Source organism: Oryctolagus cuniculus, chromosome 18 (genome assembly GCF_964237555.1).
Source record: "Oryctolagus cuniculus chromosome 18, mOryCun1.1, whole genome shotgun sequence".
Taxonomy (NCBI): domain Eukaryota; kingdom Metazoa; phylum Chordata; class Mammalia; order Lagomorpha; family Leporidae; genus Oryctolagus; species Oryctolagus cuniculus.
In genome coordinates, this window is record NC_091449.1 from 64,078,578 (window position 1) to 64,098,379 (window position 19,802).

General features: G+C 49.9%; 1 protein-coding gene across 2 annotated transcripts in view; it reads left to right on the forward strand.

Annotated features, from left to right (window-relative positions):
- The window catches only part of HSD17B2 (hydroxysteroid 17-beta dehydrogenase 2), a 62,658-nt gene that overhangs the window by 22,764 nt on the left and 20,092 nt on the right, over positions 1 to 19,802 (forward strand). For both annotated transcript variants that reach the window (XM_017342390.3, XM_008257668.4), the window contains exons 2-3: positions 11,846 to 12,058; positions 17,610 to 17,795. In XM_017342390.3, the coding sequence (XP_017197879.1) occupies positions 11,846 to 12,058; positions 17,610 to 17,795 (399 nt within the window). The remainder of the gene's footprint in view (positions 1 to 11,845; positions 12,059 to 17,609; positions 17,796 to 19,802) is intronic.

Consider the following 19,802-nt stretch of genomic DNA (forward strand, 5'->3'; position numbering starts at 1 on the left):
AAGCCTGACCATGGGCACTGTTGTTCCTGAAAAGAAAGCGCGAGCTCAGGCGGCTGCAGGGCGACTGACACCACCCCAGAGAGCGCTCAGGAGTGGAGCAGCCCTGTGCATTGCGTGAGAGTCGGACCAGAACGCGTGGCCACAGACAGAGGCTCATTGTGGTTTTGACTGAATGAAGCGATTGTCTGATAATCCAAGGGACTCAGGTATCAGTGAGGGTGCCATGTCCATTAGGCCAGGATATCCCTTGTCTGAGTCCCCGTACTATAACCTGGGGGAGGGCAGGAGGGCAGTTCCTGTCTCCATAACTTGTTTTCAAGTTCCCAAGTGCGTAGTTTTCCAAGTCACCTCTGGCTTGATTTCTGGTGAAAATTAACTCTCATTGTTTATCTGGCTTTTAGCAGAGACATGCAAGAGCCCTTTCTCCTTACTCACTTTCAATCTACAAATAGAAGAGACAGAGAGAAAGGGGGGGGGAGACAGGGAGGGAGAGGGGGGAGGGGGGAGAGAGGGGGAGGGAGAGGGAGGGAGGGAGGGGGAGGGAGAGGGAGGGAGGGGGAGAGACGGGGGGGAGAGAGAGAGAGGGAGAGAGAGGGGGAGGGTGGGGAGAGAGAGAGAGGGAGAAAGAGGGGGAGGAGGGAGGGAGGGGGAGAGAGGGGGGGGAGATACAGGGAGGGGGAGAGAGAGAGGAAGGGGGAGAGAGAGGGGGAGGGTGGGGAGAGAGAGAGGGGGAGAGAGAGGAGAGAGAGGGGGCAGGGGGAGGGAGGGGGAGAGAGAGAGGGAGAGAGGGGGAGGGGGAGAGAGGGGGGAGGGGGAGAGAGAGGGGGAGGGGGGGAGGGGGAGAGGGGGGAGGGGGGAGGGAGAGAGAGAGAGAGAGGGAGAGGGAGAGAGAGGGAGAGGGAGAGAGAGAGAGTGAAAGAGAGAGGCCAGCGCTGCGGCTCAATAGGCTAATCCTCTGCCTTGGGGCGCTGGCACACCGGGTTCTAGTCCCAGTCGGGGCACCAGATTCTGTCCCAGTTGCCCCTCTTCCAGTCCGGCTCTCTGCTGTGGCCCAGGAGTGCAGTGGAGGATGGCCCAAGTGCTTGGGCCCTGCACCCCATGGGAGACCAGGAGAAGCACCTGGCTCCTGGCTTCGGATCAGCGCGGTGCGCCGGCTGCAGCGGCCATTGGAGGGTGAACCAACAGTAAAGGAAAACCTTTCTCTCTCTCTGTCTCTCTCACTGTCCACTCTGCCTGTCAAAAAAAAAAAAAAAAAAAGTGAGTGCGAGCACACACACAGGTCAGATTACAGTAATAAGCTTTCTGGAGAATTTAAGACTCTTCTGTCATAACAGATTTTTAGATATTAGACTGTTTTAATCTTTTCTTTACTTCTGAGATGTAATCTTTTCTTTACTTTTCACTGAGATGTCATGGGCACACCATGAAACTCACCCCTTTAAAGCATGCAATTCGGTAGTTTTTAGAATATATACAAAGTTATGCAACTGTTACTGCTAACTCCACATTTTCAACCCTCCAAAAAAACCCAAAACCACTGACAGGCTGCTCTCTTCTTAAACTGTCACATAGTCATCCTACCCCCACATCATCTCTGTAGGGGGCCACCCCCCCGCCCCCGCTCCCATCAGTGTCTTTTGCAGGAAGAGAATAGGGGAGGAGAGCATTGTCTAGTCCCAGTTGGGGCGCCGGATTCTGTCCTGGTTGCTCCTCTTCCAGGCCAGCTCTCTGCTGTGGCCTGGGAAGGCAGTGGAGGGTGGCCCAAGTACTTGGGCCCTGCACCTGCATGGGAGACCAGGAGGAAGCACCTGGCTCCTGGCTTTGGATCGGCACAGCTCATGGGCCATAGTGGCCATTTGGGGGGTGAACCAACGGAAGGAAGACCTTTCTCTCTGTCTTTCTCACTGTCTAACTCTGCATGTCAAAAAAAAAAAAAGTACAATTTTGAAGGAAAAAAGAATGATGGATCAAATTGGCATTTGGTTAGCAGGCAAATATTTCACACCCCAAATTCCATTGGGATGCCCATCTAACTCCTCACATTATGATAGAATTTGTGCTTTTATAAGATCTAGGAGAGTGCACGGTGCTGGGGAGGCATTTAACCAAGAGCTGTTGAAAGAATGACTCGCGAATGAATGGGTGCTTGTTAGAAGGGCAGGCAGGAACCCACAGCATGGAATCAAAAGCCAGCTCAAAGAGAGTAAAAGTTGGATCCCAGGACGGGAAAGAGAGAAAACCTGATTGGACGTGGACACGTTCTAGAGCTTATTGAAGTCCAAGGAGAGTAGTTTGTCCATTCCCTATCAGGCAAGCGGGAGCTAGAGTAGCTTCATGAGTGAGGGAGAAATGTGACAAGGCTCGAGTAGAAATGAGAAGCCCAAATCCAAATGGGAGACAAGATCATGAAAGCCTGGATCTAACTAGGAAATAACACGGCCTTCTGGGTGTGAGTGGGGAAGGTAAACAGGTCTCCTTCCCTGCGGCCCCTCTGGTGAGGAGTTTCTGAGGGCGACAGTGCTTTGATGAAGCAGTAGCCAGGGGAGTATGGGAAAGGTTAGTGGCTTGGCACCAAGGGTTTGCCATCCCCATTGAAGGCAGCTGGTCACCGGCAGGGACTGTTATTAAAGCAAAGAATAGAGAAGTTCTGTACATCACAGGCCTCTTAGAATGCTGGGCGGTATTTTAGTTGAATTTGGCAGGTAGCATCTTGTATCACTGCATGTTGGAAGTGCAGAGTGAATGTTTGGCTATGTGTCAACAAGAATGGCATCCCATCGTCACAAAGCACCTTCCCTGTGAAAAAGGCCCCGGGGGACATTAATGAGAACACCCTGGGAAGATGAAACTGCAGATAATGCTGGGGCGGGAAACTGAGTCACCTTGGAGTAATGGAGCAATTTTGCTTTATCTCTGAGAGTTTCCCATAATAATAATAATAATAATAATCTTAATTTACTTTTTAACATACTGCTGTGCTAATTATTTTTTAGTTAGTTTCTTAGCATGTTCTTACTAGTGTTGTTTTCCTTGTAAACTTCCTTGTGAAATATATGGTTGGAAACCTTTTCAATAAAATTCCCCTAACAAAACCACATGAGAATATAGAAGAATGAGCTAAAGAAGCCAGCCACAAAGAGAACTAATGTATTATTCTGTGTATTTAAAGTTAAAATCAACTACCTATGCCATCAGGGGTCTAGATAGGGGTAAGCTCTGGGGCCTAGTGATGACCTAAAGGAGGCATAGGGAGAGGTTTTTGGCCAGCTGGTTGTTTTTGGCAGCTGGTTCCCTGATCTGGGAGCTGCTGGCACGAGTGTGTTTGCTCCAAAAAGTCAGCAAGCCGGGTTGGGCATTTTGCTTGGCAGGGAAGATACCAGTTAAAATGCCTGAGTCCCACATCACAGAGCATGGGTTTGATGCTTGCACCGGGCTTGGCTCCTGGCCAGACTCCTGCTAATGCAGACCCTGAGAGGCAGCAGTGATGGCTCAAGTGGTTGGGTCCCTGACACCAACATGGGAGACCTCAGTTGAGTTCCCAGCTCCTGGGTTTGGTTCTGGCCCAGCCCTGACCATTGCTGGCATTCGGGGATTGAATCGACAGAAGGGAACTCTTGATTTTTCTATCTCTGTCTCTCATGTAAGCACAAAGGAAACTCGAGAGACACAAGTGGATAAGGTAGTGGGGATAAGCCTGGATACATGGGTCAGAATCAGATTCTAAGGCCTTTAACGCTGGCTTCAGAACTTGAATTTTGTTCTGTGGTTGGTAGAAACCACCGAGCAACGGAGAGTTGGGTGCAGAGACTCCTTTGGGAAGTAGGGCTTGCCACTGTAGGCCAGACAGATGGCAGGGCACGGGCAGTCACTAGGAGGGGTCACTGGGCTCAATAAGTGGGTCTAGAGCAACAGCATGAAGCCACAAGAAAGGTGACAGTACCTGGACTATGATAATTTTATTTAAAAAATTTATTTGACAGGTATACACACATACACACAGCACTCTATCCACTGATTTACTCCTCAAACCCCCAGTATGGTCAGAGCTACCACTGGCAACCAGGAGTGCACTCCAGGACTCCCATGTGGGTAGCAGACTCTCATTACCTGAGCCACCACCACTGCTTCCCAGGATCGGCAATACCAAGAAGCTGGAGTTGGGGGTTACAGCCTGGAATTGAACCCAGGAACGCTGATGTAGGAAGTGGGTGTTTCAACTGTGAGGCCTGCTGCCCAGATTTTGAACTTTTTTTAAAAAAATCGGTGATCATTTGACACACATTGACTGGGCAACTCCAATGTGCCAGGACTCTTTTTGCCTTGGGCACAGGAATAGTGAACTAGGTAGTCCAATGGAATGCCTTCCATAGTTTCTTCTCTTCCCTGCTCACATTCTTTTCCAGTGAGTGTGTCCTTGGGAGATTTTGAGTTCTCCAATGCACACAGACTACAGCCTATTGTAGTAGAACTTCTCTACTGATAATATTCATCAGAATAGGAATCATTTATCCAACACTTGTCTTCTGCCTTGAACCAGGGTTTCTCAACCTTAGCACGACTCACATTTGGGGCCAGATCATTCTCTGTTGGAGGCAGCACGTGTACTGTTCAATTTTGAACAGCATCCCTGGTCCACTGGATGCCAGAAGTATGGCCAGTGTTGTGAATCCCTGGGGGACAAAATTACTCTTAGCTGAGAATCTGCCTCCTATATCCATGGTCCCCAACCTTAGCTGCCTTTTGGGACCACTGGGAGAGACTTAGAAACTGTCACCAGTGAGGGTTGGTCCCATCCAAGACCAATTCAATGAGACTCTGTGTGTGTGAAGGTGGCCTGGATATTATTCTGGATTCTGGACTCAAGGTTGAGAATCTGTCCTAACAGTAAGCTCTGTGAAGTCAAACAGTGTTTGCTTACTATGGGGCTATCACTAGAACCTAATACAGGAAACCTTAAATGAATGAATGAAAGAGTGAGCCGGTGCCACGGCTCAATAGGCTAATCCTCTACCTGCGGCGCTGGCACCCTGGGTTCTAGTCCCGGTCGGGTGCCAGATTCTGTCCCGGTTTCCCCTCTTCCAGTCCAGCTCTCTGCTGTGGCCCAGGAAGGCAGTGGAGGATGGCCCAAGTCCTTGGGCCCTGCACCCGCGTGGGAGACCAGGAGGAAGCACCTGGCTCCTAGCTTCAGATCAGTGCAGCACGCCGGCCGTAGCGGCCATTTGGGGGGTGAACCAACGGTAAAGGAAGACCTTTCTCTCTCTGTCTCTCTGTCTCTCTCTCTCTCTCTCACTGTCCACTTTGCCTGTCCAAAAAAAAAAAAAAAAAAAAAAAAAAAGAAAGGAACAAATGCCAGAAGTTCAAAGTGGTCATCAGGGCGAGCCAGGGAGCCAGGGCGCCCTTCTTTGTCGCCATGAATATCAGCTGTTGGGTAGGTCCTTCCTGTTACCTTTCATTTTGTAGAAGGCAGCTTAAAAAACAAAAACCTTTGCCTGCATCGCTGCAAAGACTGTCAGAGGAAAAAGCATTGGAAAGTCTTGGCTGAGTTCTCCAAGAACTCCCACCAAGGAGTGCTTGCCCCCTCACCCAGGGACTCAGTTCAGCTCTGACAGCCTCTGGCCTTGACCAGGGGTCTCTGCAATTCCTCAGCTGATCACACATCATCCCCATCAGCGTCATCTGGGGGAGGCGAGCATCATGAGTCAGGTGCAGGGGTTCTTACCTAACGTATGCTGTGGCACACTGCTCTGTGTATACCTTCGGCAAAAATAAAATGAAAATGTGGACATCATGATGTGTTTTCTGCACCTGAGAATGCATATCAGTAGCTTGGTGGTCGTCTGGTGGAAGGCTGAGCTGAGCTGAGCTGGATTTTTTTTTACATAAGGTATAGAAAATCTTGGGATGGAAGGCAGGCATGGGTAAAGTATGTGGGCATTAGGAGAGGAGACACAGATACACAGATCCTGGGAGGCCAGAAGGAAAGTGACGCTGTTTAGGAGAGCAGAGTTCCAGAAAGCACAGCAATTTGGGGTAATCGGTGATGAATCGTTATGCACTGGGTGGGTGGAGGGGTCGGGTGGGTTTCAGGAGATGCCTGAGGGACGGACTGTTTCAGGCATCCATTCACCTGCTCAGGTCCAGCTGGACTATTTCTCAACTGTTTGCTTGTTCTGTAGCAAGGCTTAGAGCTGAGCTCTCACATCCACTGAGAAGAAACCCACTGCATTCCCTCGCCCACCCCACGAGCAGTTGTAGGGTATGCAATGTCGTCCAGATGATGGAGGCCCATCTTCTGTGAAGGCAATTGGGATGAGGGGTAGGGCCCCCGACTAGCAAGGGACCTCCACCATTGGTCCCCGCTATCTGCATACCACCCATCTTCCCCTTCTCAAGTGCTCACAGAAAAATGGACCAGAGAAGTGAAAGGATGTTCTCTAGGAAAAGCAAGCCTGCCTCTAGCACGTCCCACTGTGTAGCTTTAAACACTTCCCACTGTGCGGCCTTAAACAAGTATTTAGTCTATCGCCATCTCAGTTGCTCGTGTTAAACAGGAATAACAAGAACACAGAATTATTCATAAAGGTTATGTTCCAGGAAAAACGCATCGGCTTAAAAAAAAAAATGGACATGAATGATCCAGTTACTTTCCAGGCCTTGCCACCAGCGCTGATTCTCTTTCAAGAGCGCTGTGGGCAATAAAGATGGGGTGACAAGTATTTGCTGAGCCTTATTTGAGCCTCAGGGAAGTGTTTCGTGCCCTGGAGTTTAATCTTACTTATCTACTATCTTATTATATGTTAATCTATTTAATTGGGGCACAAGCAGTGTCAACATAAGGGTGGCTATCTGATAGACTGGCTAAGCCCTGAACAAGAGAGGGCAATGTCCTTTCACCACTGGTTCCCACTGGTTTCCAGATAAACAACCCTTGATCCAGATGACCTTTGTAACAGAGATGATGTATGCCAGGGTCTTGTGTTCAAGAGGGGTGGGGCAGGTCACTTTAGTGAGCAGAGCTGGTGATGGGAACGCACATGTCCCACCCTAAGGGCAGCTATTGGACTCTCAGCCTCTGCTGAGGGTGTCCCTTTTGGAAACGCAGGCCGGAAGTTGCTCCATCTGCTGTTTAATCAAGACAAGCTATTGATCTAATCTTCAGGTGAAATCCCCCCGATTCTTAGTTCAAATCTTTACAAAACACATGGTGTGGGCCAATGAAAACTCACATTTAGGCCTTGTCCTCTTATTGACACCTGGTAGGTGATTATCCAGTCCTCTATTAGCAAGGGGAGTTCACTGTGAAAAAGGGCCTGGAAGAAAAATATTCTAAATTATCCTTGATTGGTGAAGTATGAATAATACTTCTTTTATTAATTTCATTGTTGACCATGAAGTGTTACGGTTTGTGTGATTTTTTAAAAAAAGATTTACTTATTTGAAAGAGTTATAGAGAAAGAAAGGAAGAGGCAGAGAGAGAGGGAGGGCTTCCATCCACTTGTTCACTCCCCAGATGGCTGCGATGGCCAGGGCTGAACCAGGCCAAAGCCAGGAGCCTGGAGCTTCATCCAGATCTCCCACATGGGTGGCAGGGGCCAAACACTTGGGCCAACTTCTGCTGCTTTTCTATTAGCAGGAGGCTGGGTTGAAAGTGGAGCACCCGGGGCAGAACCGGTGCTCACATGGGATGCTGGTGTCACAGTCGGCAGGTTTACCAGCGACACCACAACGCGGGCCCCCTTGTATGATGTGTTCATAATGACCAGAATCATTTCCAGGTTTGCAAACTCTCCGCCCTCCCACCTCCACCCCTTCTCTCTGCAAGCAGTTCCAAGAGACCCTGCTTGTGTCAAAGAGGACTGCAAGGCATCCGCCAGGCCTCTATTCACAGGTTGGGTACATTTCTCCCAATGGACCCGACTCAAAAACTCCCAAACTGGCATTATTCACAGCTTGCCTAACTTCAGACTGGACCAAACGATGGGGGATGTCTCTGCTCACCAGATAATATAGCATCGGTATGTGGCGAATCCTTAAATACGCTTTGAAACTCTCCAATGTTTAACACTTAGAAAAATTCAAGGTGGGCTGACTGATGTGGGAGAGCCCGCTGCATTCCTGTTGGGGCAGACGTGAACTCCACAAACATTTCTTGAGCATTTACTGAGTCAGGTACTCTCAACACTAGGGACAAGGGACCCGTGCCTGTTGACATTCCAGAGCCTTGAACACCCATTCATTGAATGCATGTGTTTATTGAACTCCTACTATGTGCTATGCCCAGTGCTTTGGAGTATTTGAATATTTTACATCCTAGACATTTATATCCCAAACCTGCCTGATTTCAGATAACCTCTGCTGTCTCCTAGCTGAATGAGTTAGCCCTTCTGTGCCTCAGTTTCCCCCCTTTATAACCTGGCCACAGTAAAATGACTTATCTACCATGGTGGCCGGGAAGATTTCTTGAGTGAATATGCATGAAGCAGGCTGGGATTTAGGAAGTACACAATTTATTCTAAGTGTGGTTGTTTCCATTGTTGGAAAACTCTTATGAAACTCTTCTGCCTTCTCAAGAGTTTTGGCCTTATCTCTGGGTTTCCAGAGCACACAGAGGTTATTGTATGTCAGCAGGGAGTGGCTCCCCACACACGTACTTCCCCAAGGCCCTCTGACCCGCACAGCCTCATGCTGAACTCTAGCACAGAAAGTCAGAAATGATGTCTGGGTGAGATACAGAGAACAGCACTTACAACATGCTGGCTCCTGTGAGAGGCACTCTGTCTCAGTGAATCCAGGGGGACCCAGGAAAGGGTATTAACATAACCCCATTCTGCCCACAAGAAAGTGGTGGCTTCTTGTGGTTCTATGTGTTCTTCCCAAGGTTCATACATGGAAGAATCTTAACCAAGGTGTTTGGATGATGGTCATGAGAGCAAACTCTCCATCTAGCAACACTGCGTGTGTAAGTGCCTGACAATCACACACACACACACACACACACACACACACAAGGCACCATGTTATTTTTTAAACAGATGTGTATAGTCATTGCTGCTATGCACTTCTCAAATATTTACTGGTGCTGGGACCATGGTGAAGCTCATTTTGCAAGCAAGCAAGCTGAGGCAGAGACAGGTTCAAGAACCTCTCCAAGGCTGCTCAGGTTGCAATGGGAAGGTCAGGCTTGTACCCGATGGTCTATGCTATTCTACTCACAGGTAAGCACAAGCAGATGGTCTCCCATGAACTTTATTAATCCACTGCCAAATGAAATCAACCCCTGATGCAGTTGAGGGAGTTTTATTGGAGAGGATTATTGCAGGGTCTGGGGGGGTGAGGATGCTAGCAGTCACGGGAATGCTCTGGCCATATGAGCTGCCAGTATCTCAAGGATTCGGCAGAAATAGCTTTACTTTTAGAAGAAGAAATAACTAAGGGTAGACAGAAGGTGGAAGACCACTGAGGCGGGATTAGATAGTAGGTGGAAGAGTATTTGACTCTGAGGCTTTCACAGAAGGTATTGGCTGGCGGCTGGCTCAGGCTGAGAGTGGACCAGGACCCTGGGAGGGGAGGCAGAGGGAAGAATCCACGCCAAAGTTAGGTTAAAATGCTTGTTCCAGCTGGTCAGTGGGAACAGGAAGTGCAGCTAATCACTTATGAGACAAAGAGGGAATGTGGAGTCTCTGGGTCACTGGGGATGGAGGGAGCAGCTCTGAGTCTCCTCTGAGGGAGGTTCTCTGCAGAGAATGAGGAGTTCTTAACCGCTGCTGTCTTCCTGGGACCACGTGACTGCCTCAAGTTCAACATGATCGTCACCGAGTTTGCAGCTGGTACTGTTACGTGCCAGGCCCTCTGGAGGAACTGTCCGAAGGCAGTCGGATTCCAGGCTCAGGAAGCCAGTCAAGGGCACTGCCTTCAGGAATGCCCGCGAGATCCTTCTCTACTCAGAAAAAATGGCATCAAGGTCACGATGTCTTCTCCCATATCTGCCTTGCTGCTGCTCTAACTTAGCAAGTTTACAAGGCTCACCTTGTTGTAGCAGGTACAGGCACTTCATCCCTTCCTGTAGCGGAATACTATTCCACTGTGTGGATAAATCACACGTGTAACCCACTCATCAGTTGATGGACAGTTGGCCAGTTTCCCCTTGTTGCTGTTGTAAATGCAGCTGTTGTGTGGCTCTGCACTTTCATTTCTCTTGGGTAGACACCAAGGAGCATGGGCCGAACTGTACTGAAGACTGCTGGGAGGAAAAGGCAGGCCGACCGTGGTTCTATCAGGCACAGTCAAGGGGTGGAATTACACAGGACAAGTGTCATCTTAAGGACCCTGAGGTTAGAGGAAGCTCTGGCACCCATGCTGGGAGCACACCCACAGAATCCCTGAATGCATCAAAGTGAGGGCTGCGAAGTGCGGGGTTCAGGTTTCCCATGTGGATGTGAGCAGCAGGTGATGGGCTCCAGGTCCCCAGGCACCTCCTGCCTCCGCTCACTCAGATACAGGAGAATGTGGCTGCTCCAGTACGGTGGTCATGGACTTGGATTTAGGATCTGACCAGAGCCCCCGACTGCTGTCAAGGGAAGTCCCTCAAGGCTTAGAGGACAGACCACATCACACAGCCAGCATGAAACAATTTCTCATGGCCAGAACCGAGGAGCTGAGTGAACAATTGCATGGTTATTACAGAGAGACTCAAAGGCGATTTTATGTCTGTGCCTTCATCTTTGGAATCCCGGGTGTCTGTGTTCTGCCCTTGTGGGTGTAAAGCATTTTTCCAGGTTCCATCACATCCTCCCAGCTGGTTGGCCAAATTCCCATCTCAGATTCTGGGTGAGCTAACACATATTTGATATGTCACATTACGTTGACCCTCACAAAGCAACGTACGTGGGGCTCTCTATCTGATTTCTACTCTCGTTTTCTTTCTACACTTGATATCTATTCTGCAACTCTGGCGGGGGGCTGTGTAGAGGGGAAAAGGCCTGGGGTGAGGAGCAGCACAGGTGCCATCAGCTTCATCTCCTGCAATCCACGATGAGCTGGCCCCTGGGGCACGTGCCCATTCCTACTCAAGGTCTTCAAAACACAAAATCAGCTCCCATGTTGTTTTGTAATGGAAATATTTGTGGATTTTACAGAATGATGAAGGCTCACATCCTACAAACACTACACAGCAGAGATACTTGTTTAAAATTCCCATGAGATGCTCCGGTTTCCTCCCCAACCCCATGTTCTTTGGCCGCTGGCCACTCCTGGGCCCCTCAGCTGTCTTGCTCCACCCACAGGTACTCGCCCTGGGCAGTCCTACCTTATACCCCCCCCCCTTTTTTTTGACAGAGTTAGACAGTGAGAGAGAGAGAGAGAGAGAAAGGTCTTCCTTTTTCTGTTGGTTCACCCCCCAGTGGCCACTACGGCCGGCGCACTGCGCCGATCCAAAGCCAGGAACCAGGTGCTTCCTCCTGGTCTCCCATGTGGGTGCAGGGCCCAAGGACCTAGGCCATCCTCCGCTGCCTTCCCGGGCCACAACAGAGCACTGGATTGGAAGAGGAGCAACTGGGACAGAATCCAGCGCCCTGACCGGGACTAGAACCCGGGGTGCTGGTGCTGCAGGTAGAGGATTAGCCTAGTAAGCTGTGGTGCTGGCCTATTTCCCCTTCTTTAGGATGAGAAATGTATCTGTCATGCCTTCTCTGCCCATTTCTCCACTTAGCAAACCAAGCATCTCCCCAGGACCCCTTGTCTTAGCGCACAGGCAAGACAGTGAACACTGCGTGATGTTTCCCTTGTTACGTGATGTTTCCTGTCCCTGTGGTCCCAGCTCACATCATCTTGCCTTAACCCTCTGCAGGCAGCGACTGTGGGCTTGGCCATGCTATCTGCAAGCACCTGGACAAGATGGGCTTCACGGTGTTCGCCGGGGTCTTGAACGAACAAGGCTCCGGGGCAGAGGAGTTGCGAAGGAGCTGCTCCAGTCGCCTGTCTGTGCTCCAGATGGATGTCACCAAGCCTGAGCAGGTCAAGGAGGCTCACAGCAAAGTTGTGGAAAAGGTGCAGGACAAAGGTACTGCCCTTCCTCTCCTCACTGCCACCCTGCTCTCGCTCCAGCCTCTGATGCTGTGTCCTCTACTCCACCCTGGCCACTGAGGACACCTGTGCTGGCCGGGGCCTAGGGGCCACTAAGACGTTAGGAATGACTCGGATATGTCCTGTCTTCAATGAACTCTCAGAATTCCCTATCCCTGGCCCTCGCCCACCTTCTTGGCCACCCTTGCGTGAATTACCTGCTCAGCCCTCATGGCTTTCCTTCCTGCAGCATTAACAGGCGTTAGATTCCCCCAACCTGCACAAACACACGATGGGGTCACTGCCCTTTCTCTTCTCTGCTCTCAGGGCCGAGTTCTCTGGAGCCCAGCTGTTCTCTGATCTTTTCTTCCTCACCCTGAGTTTGTCGTTGCCTCTTGCGGTGCCTCCCTAACTGATCTGGCAAAGCTCATAGCACTACCCCAAGACCAAGTTTGCAGCTCATCTGCAGCATGAAAACATGTGGATGACACCCAACATGTTGATGACACCCTAGGCTTTGGGGCCCCCTCACCCTACTGCCTTCCTGGCTCTCCAGTCCTTCTTTCTGCTTCCTCCATCCATGTCCTCCTGACACAAGTGCTTCCAGGGCTCTAACCCCAAACCCCTGCCTGCTCCACATACCCTAGTCTGTGTTCTTCTCTCCCCCTAGACCAGAGTTCACAGGCCAGGTGCACGCTGAAGTCACCCAGGGAGTTTCTGCAACTACCCGTGCCAGGGCTCAGGAAGAGCTGTGCAACTCAGGGGACCGTAAGAAAATGAGATGCAAACATCAAGTCCCTTGTTTAGAAAATGATGAAGAATTTCAGATGGGAGCAGCAGAGAATGAAACCCAGTGTGGGGCCCTTCTGAAGCTCTGGGCCCTGTGTGACTGCACTGTTCCCTCCCCTCTGGCATCCTCCTGCCCGGGTGCCTCCACCCCCAAACCCAGTGTCCCAAGGAGGGTGTCCCGGCTCTCCTTTTTTAAGGGTCCCTAGCTGAGGCTAATGTTTAACCAGTCAGGAACCCCTGATCCATGCTCGTAATTTCAAGTCTCTGTTACCAACCTAGCTCTTTTTTGACACACCTGGCCCTACAGGCATATGACTTGTCCACCAGGTGTCTCCACTCGTATCCCAGAGGCAACCTCAACCAGTTAAAAACTGACCTCATTGCCTTCCTCCTCTGCTGCACAGCAGTCCCCTGCCCTGTGTTCTAGGGCTGGGGTGCTGCCCCTGCCATCCAAGCACTCATTCAGGCCAGCAATCTGGTGATCACCGAGACCCACAGCTTACCCTCCACCCCTGCACCCTGTAGGCTCTGAGTCCAGTCGATTCCACCCCTTCCATGTGTATTGTCCACCCCCTTCCCTCCTGGCCACTGTGGGGAGCACAGGCCCTCGTTATCTCGCTTCTAGGTAGCCCAGTGGCCTCACTGTAACCTGATGTTGCCAAAGAGAGCAGTGTTTGTAAGGCGCTCATCTTTCAACACCAGCCACCCCCATACAGAGCCTCCATGTGCTGGGTTCCTCCCACAAGCCAGGTCTGTGGACGGCCATTAACTTTGTCAGTTGTTCAGTGACTGATGCAGAGGCTTCCACCTCAACAAGGATCATGACCCTGCCAAACCCTTAATCCGCAAGACCTGCTGGTCCACTTAGTCAGTTCTCCAGTTTCCAGAACAGAGCATGGTGTCTCACATCCCTGCACATCCAGAAGCCTCTTCCTGGCACTTCCCTCTCCCTTTTTCCCCTAAGATTCTTGCTTTGTGTAACAGCAGACACCACGCCCACAAGAGACCCGACTCACCCATAGCATCTTCTGCACGGCTTCCCTGGTGATCCGGGTTGCACTATCACATTCCCTTCCGGACACTCTCATTATGCCTTGCATACGTCTCTAATGTTGCAATATTGTAAGTATCTGTCCATCCCCCCACACGGACAACAAGAACCATGAAACCATGCGTCTGTCAGGATTCTTTCAGATCCAGGCGACACAACTCAGTCGAAAAACGCCAAAGCCAAAAAGGGAATGCATTTGCTTAAACATTTGAAAAGACTTGTTGAAAACGGCCCTCAGAAGAGTCCCGGGCACAAGGCAAGCCCTCAGGAAAGGTTCCTCTTTTCCACTCATTCAATATTAAGCAGAGTCCTCAGCATTGAGTTAATATTTGGTGAACATATGATAGACGAGGGGAAAGAGAAAAAATAGATTCCTGGTTAAGAGGAATTTGGCAAATTTAGCAATAAGCAATCGTATATTCTACAACGGCAGTTCTCCCAATCTGGTCGTTTGCTATAGCATTGGGCTTGTCTTTTTTATGGGTCTGACTTCATGGTGTTTTATTTAAAGGGTCATCCAATTGAGATCCTTTTAAGAGGCCCAGAAGGGCCATACCGATCATCTGAAATGACAGAGCAGGGGGCTCTAGATATGGAGATCCTGTCACGGTGTCTATGTGGTGAAGAGTCATGGTACACAGTTCCCCGGGGATGAGCCCCTGCAGCTTTGTGCCCAGCATTCCGGACATGGAGGGCCAGTACCCCTGCCTGCTCTTCTCAGGGTCTCTCTGAACATCAGCCTCCCAAGCCAGACAAACTGGAGTAGTGGAGCAGGAGCGTTTAAGATCATTGAGAAGCATTTGTTAATGAGCCCCCTGGGACCTTCAGATAGTTGAGAAAAGCTCTGTTCCCCTAAGAGGTCAAGCAACTGTGTCGTGCGCCTACACAGCACTGATCAAGTTAGAGTTCATGAACGGCTGATTGTTAACTAATATTAGTGATTACTTTACTGTTATGAAGACCTACAGGTATAATGGGCTCATTGGCCAGCACAGAATTCTATGACAAGGGTTGGCAGATGGTGGCGTCCTGTCCCCACCAGCCTCTCTCACACCACCTTGTCATTGCCATGCTCTTGTCCCCAGATCCCAGCAAACCCTAATCTGTCCTCTCCTTCTTTAACTTTGTTATTTAAAGAATGTTATCTAGACCCACCACCCGATTTGGGAGCTAAGAATTGGTTTTACACTTTTTAAAATAAATGAGATTTTTGACATATGAAAACTACATAGAATTCAAATGCCAATGTCCATAAATAAAATGTCACTGGCATACATTTTTGTGGAGCCTGCGTCTGCTCTCACACCATGATGGCAGCAGGGCCTGCAAAAATAAAGCTTTTACTACCTGGCCTTTTACAGAAAAATGTAGCTGACCCTCATTCTAGAACATTCTCAAGCTGCGTGTTGCTTGGTCAAGGGTGTGCATCAGGCTGGACAGACTGAAACCTCTCTACTCTCACCATCCTAAACCTGGTGAGCTTTTTTTTTAATATATAAGATGTATTTATTTATTTGAAAGTTGAAGTTACACAGAGAGAGGAGAAGCAGAGAGAGGTCTTCCATCTGTTGGTTCACTCCCCAGATGGCTGCAATGGCCAGAGCTGCACTGATCTGAAGTCAGGAGCTTCTTCCAGGTCTCCCACGCAGGTGCAGGGGCCCAAAGACTTGGGCCATCTTCTACTGCTTTCCCAGGCCATAGCAGAGAGCTGGATTGGAAGTGGAGCAGCTGGGACTTGAACCAGCGCCCATGTGGGATGGCAGCACTGCAGGCAGCGGCTTTCCTTGCTACGCCACAGCGCCAGCCCCAAAGCTCTTGAGCTCTAACTGCCTGCCAGGCACCATCTCACTGGATGCTCATCATCACTTTGTGTCAGGATCAGGCCTTCCACTCCGATGTGCAGGAAGTGTGGTTTTATCTTCTGCAGGTCGGCTCAGTTTCTATTTTGAGCCTTCTACCATGTGGCAGGAACCAGAATTCTGAGCCTATGCCGTTTCTCTTAGGAAGGGTGGACATTCCTGGAGACGAGGCACTTGGTCTTCGGTGGTTAGCACTTGGTGTGCGCCCCAGCTGAGATGCCCAATGCTGTACACAGTCCTCATGCAGGCTGTCTGCTCCCCATTCCTCTCTGCCACCAGACAGCCTCATTGGGGCTGGTGCCTTCCCTTTCAGCACGAGCGCTCACTTGGCTTCTATGCCAGGTCCTCCCTCTTGGGCCTGCATCACAGCCTTGCACATGTGTTGTGTCACAGATGCCTCAATAGCATTTCCTGATCAATAGTTTCTGATCCAGCAGGTCTGCAAGGGGGTTTAATAATTTGCATCTCAAACAAGTCATTAGTCAATAGGGCTGTTAGTGGTTAAGGGACCCTCCAGCCCACACCATTCTGGGGCTCTGGGAACTCAGGTCTACCTAGCTACAAAAACCTTGGAGACTATGATCTCCACTTCTCTCAGTTAAAAAGATCCAGCTCGCTCACCTCTGCTCCAGACACTGGCTGGAGTTTTTGTATTATCTCTTTCCTACCATTTAGAGAATGACTCCTACACCTGGCTGTACATTGGACCCCCTGGGGAATTTTGAAAGCTATTAGTGTTCATGTCTCTTCTCTACCCCAAATCCCGAATTCCTGATCTAATAGGCTGGGATATGGCCTGGGTTTGGGGATTTTTAAGTCACATAAGTGGTCCTCGTGGGCAGGGAAGGTTGAAAGCCATTCCTGTGGGGCAGTGTGCTAAGAATGTTCTGGGGGCCGGCGCCACGGCTCACTAGGCTAATCCTCCGCCTTGTGGCGCTGGCACACCGGGTTCTAGTCCCGGTCAGGGCGCCGGATTCTGTCCCGGTTGCCCCTCTTCCAGGCCAGCTCTCTGCTGTGGCCCGGGAGTGCAGTGGAGGATGGCCCAAGTCCTTGGGCCCTGCACCCCATGGGAGACCAGGATAAGTACCTGGCTCCTGCCATTGGATCAGAGTGGTGCGCTGGCCGCAGCGCGCCAGCCATGGTGGCCATTGGAGGGTGAACAAACGGCAAAAGGAAGACCTTTCTCTCTCTCTCTCACTGTCCACTCTGCCTGTAAAAAAAAAAAAAAAAAGAATGTTCTGGAATGGCAGCATCATAATGCCCTGGGAACATATTAGAAATACAGGTCCTCCTGCCCCACCCAGATACCCCAGCTCAGAATTGCTGGGGCTGGGGTCCACAATCTGCATTTGATGGCCGTCAAGGGGTTCAGAAAAAACAACCCAGAGACTCTACCAGGGACCCTACAGTCATCCCAGGTCTTGGAACTTCCCTTTCCCTTTCCATTTCCTGTTCAAGTATAGGGATAAGGGAAGAGAGGCTCCTGGATCATCCTGCATTGTCCTAAAGATAGTATTCTAGTCCCTATAAGGTGGGCTTTTGACTTTGAAGTCAGGATGATTACTGCCCTTCTCTTGCCGACAACTCTTTCCCATGTACCAGAAACATCCAGCTTCCAGGGTGTAGGAAAAGGCTTCGAGCAAAGGAAGGAGTATGCAAAAACACCACTGCTTAATATTGCACACACCGATTCCCCACACAGCTGCCCGAGGTAAGTAGTCTTAGTCGTTCAGGGAGACTGAGGTTGGAGTTTGGGATCTGCCTAGATCTCGCTCCAGAGCTTGAAGTGTTAAAAACCCTCACACTCTCTCATCTTGCCTGTCTCCAAGTCTGTTGCTTTCTGTCCCCAGGGCTGTGGGCTGTGATCAACAACGCTGGGATCTTTGGCTTCCCTGCAGACGGGGAGCTCATTCCCATGAATGAATACAAACAGTGTATGGCCGTGAACTTCTTTGGAGCTGTAGAAGTCACAAAGACATTTTTGCCTCTGCTTAGGAGATCCAAGGGGAGGCTGGTGAACATCAGCAGCATGGGAGGTAAGTTGACCTTTTCCGCCACGGTCGTAGGGTGCCCGGCACAAGACAGGGCTGGCTGCATTCTTTGGGGGCTGAACCAGAATGCAATGCAGGCAAAGGCAGAGCTGGCTCAGCATTCATTAGATTGTAGATCCACTGTTGAACTTAATACAGTAAAACCTTTCTCTCCTTTTAAGTCCTTTTGTGCACAGAATCTTGTAAGTAGTGCACTCACTGCTGGGGATTTAGGATTCTTACATATTTTCACAATGTGACTGCCAGCATCCAAGCTCCCTAGATTTGGATGGGTATCAAGTTCTACCGCAAACAGCAGCATTGGCAGCTGTGGGTTCTCACCCCTCTCTGAGCTCAGCCAGCTCTGAGGCTGAGCTGGCAGTTACCTTCCCTGGCTTTGTACTGTCAGGACTCTGGGGTCTGCCTGCTTTTGTCCCCAGCATTATGCAGCCTCAACACAGCTAGGCCGGGATGGGGGCACTTTATGACTTGTCTTTCCACCTCAAAGAATAGTCAACACCTTGAGTCAAGAGCCAGCCAATCTCCCTTGCCATCAATGTTGCCCAAGCACATGAGATCACATCATTCCTTCCATGGCAGATGCTTTAAAACCGGGGTCCCCTGGAGCCTTCCCCAGCTTTGGGGTTGTCTGTTGGGTCCCTGCAGGCATGAGTGGGGATGCAGGACTCTAGGATTCTCTCTCCCAACAGACACATACTATTCCTCGTTGAAGGGTCACTTGGTTTTAAGGAAGGTTTTATATAAAAGCATTCAACCAGATGTTTTTTGTTTGGCTCGTTTTTGGTATGTGTGTGTGTTTTACAGTGTGAACAACGGTCTTGAAAGAATTCCTTTCTGAGATTCACTGCACTCCCTCAACAATGATTGCTGTTCATCACACTCCCTATCTGTCTGTACCTCAGTCACTTCCTTGAAACTAACTGCTGTGTCTTTGATTACTAGTCGGTTGGTCTAAGGCATAAGCAAGAGAAGTAGGGGGGAGAGGGAGAGGAGGAGGAAAAAGGGAGAGGAGGAGGAAAAAGGGAGAGGAGGAGGAAAAAGGGAGAGGAGGAGGAAAAAGGGAGGGGAAGAAGAATAAGGAGGAAAAAAGGGAGGGGAGAGAGAGAGGGAAAGAGGGAGAGAGAGACAGACATGGAGGGAGAAGGAAAGATGTTGTTTAGGATAGTTAGGAGCAATAACATTATCACATATGTTATGATAACATATAATAACATACAATGTTATCGCTCCTAACTTGTATGAGAACCGCCGAAGCATTTCCAGTTTCATGCTATCTTGCTGAAGCACAACAAATTCAGAGGAATAACACTTGCAATATCTTGCCCTAGGCTTTGTTCTCAACTAAGCCTTTATATTTTTGACCCCTAGAGAAGGTTTATGTTTCTCAGGTGCCGGGTACGGTCTGGAACACCTGTCAGGGTCTCACACGGTGCAGCCTCACTCATTCAGCCAGTGTTCCTGCAGTGACTGACCTCTGCCTTCTCCTCGGCACATAGAAGATGCTGTTTTTCTCCTTTTTCTCTTTGCTCCTGACTCGGAGCAGCTCATTCATTTCTAGGATTTTACTTTAGTTGCTGTTGATGTGGAGAACATTCGTATCTGCTAGAGGCCCAGTGTCTGGCAGGTGGCAGCTGTTACTAAATGAGGAAATGCAAGTGTGTGAAAATGAAGGGAGCGGTGGGTGAGTGAGGACTCCCAGTGCGGAGGATGGCCGTGTGCGTCTCCCGTTTGGCCTCTCAAGCTCTTTCCATGTGGTGTTCTGTCGTCATTTATTTCCACTGAAGGAAAACCTTGAGTGTTAAACTAAACCACGCATCTCACTCCTATTCTCAACCTCTCCTTGTGCAAATTCTTCACACTCAGCCTTACCATTTCCTTTCCGCTGTCTTAGGATCATCACCAAGTCCACACAGCTGCAACCAAACCTGCTGTCAGCCCGCACAGTTTGCCCTGCTGACTTCCTTCCTTCTTTCCGGCTTTTCAGGTGTCAGA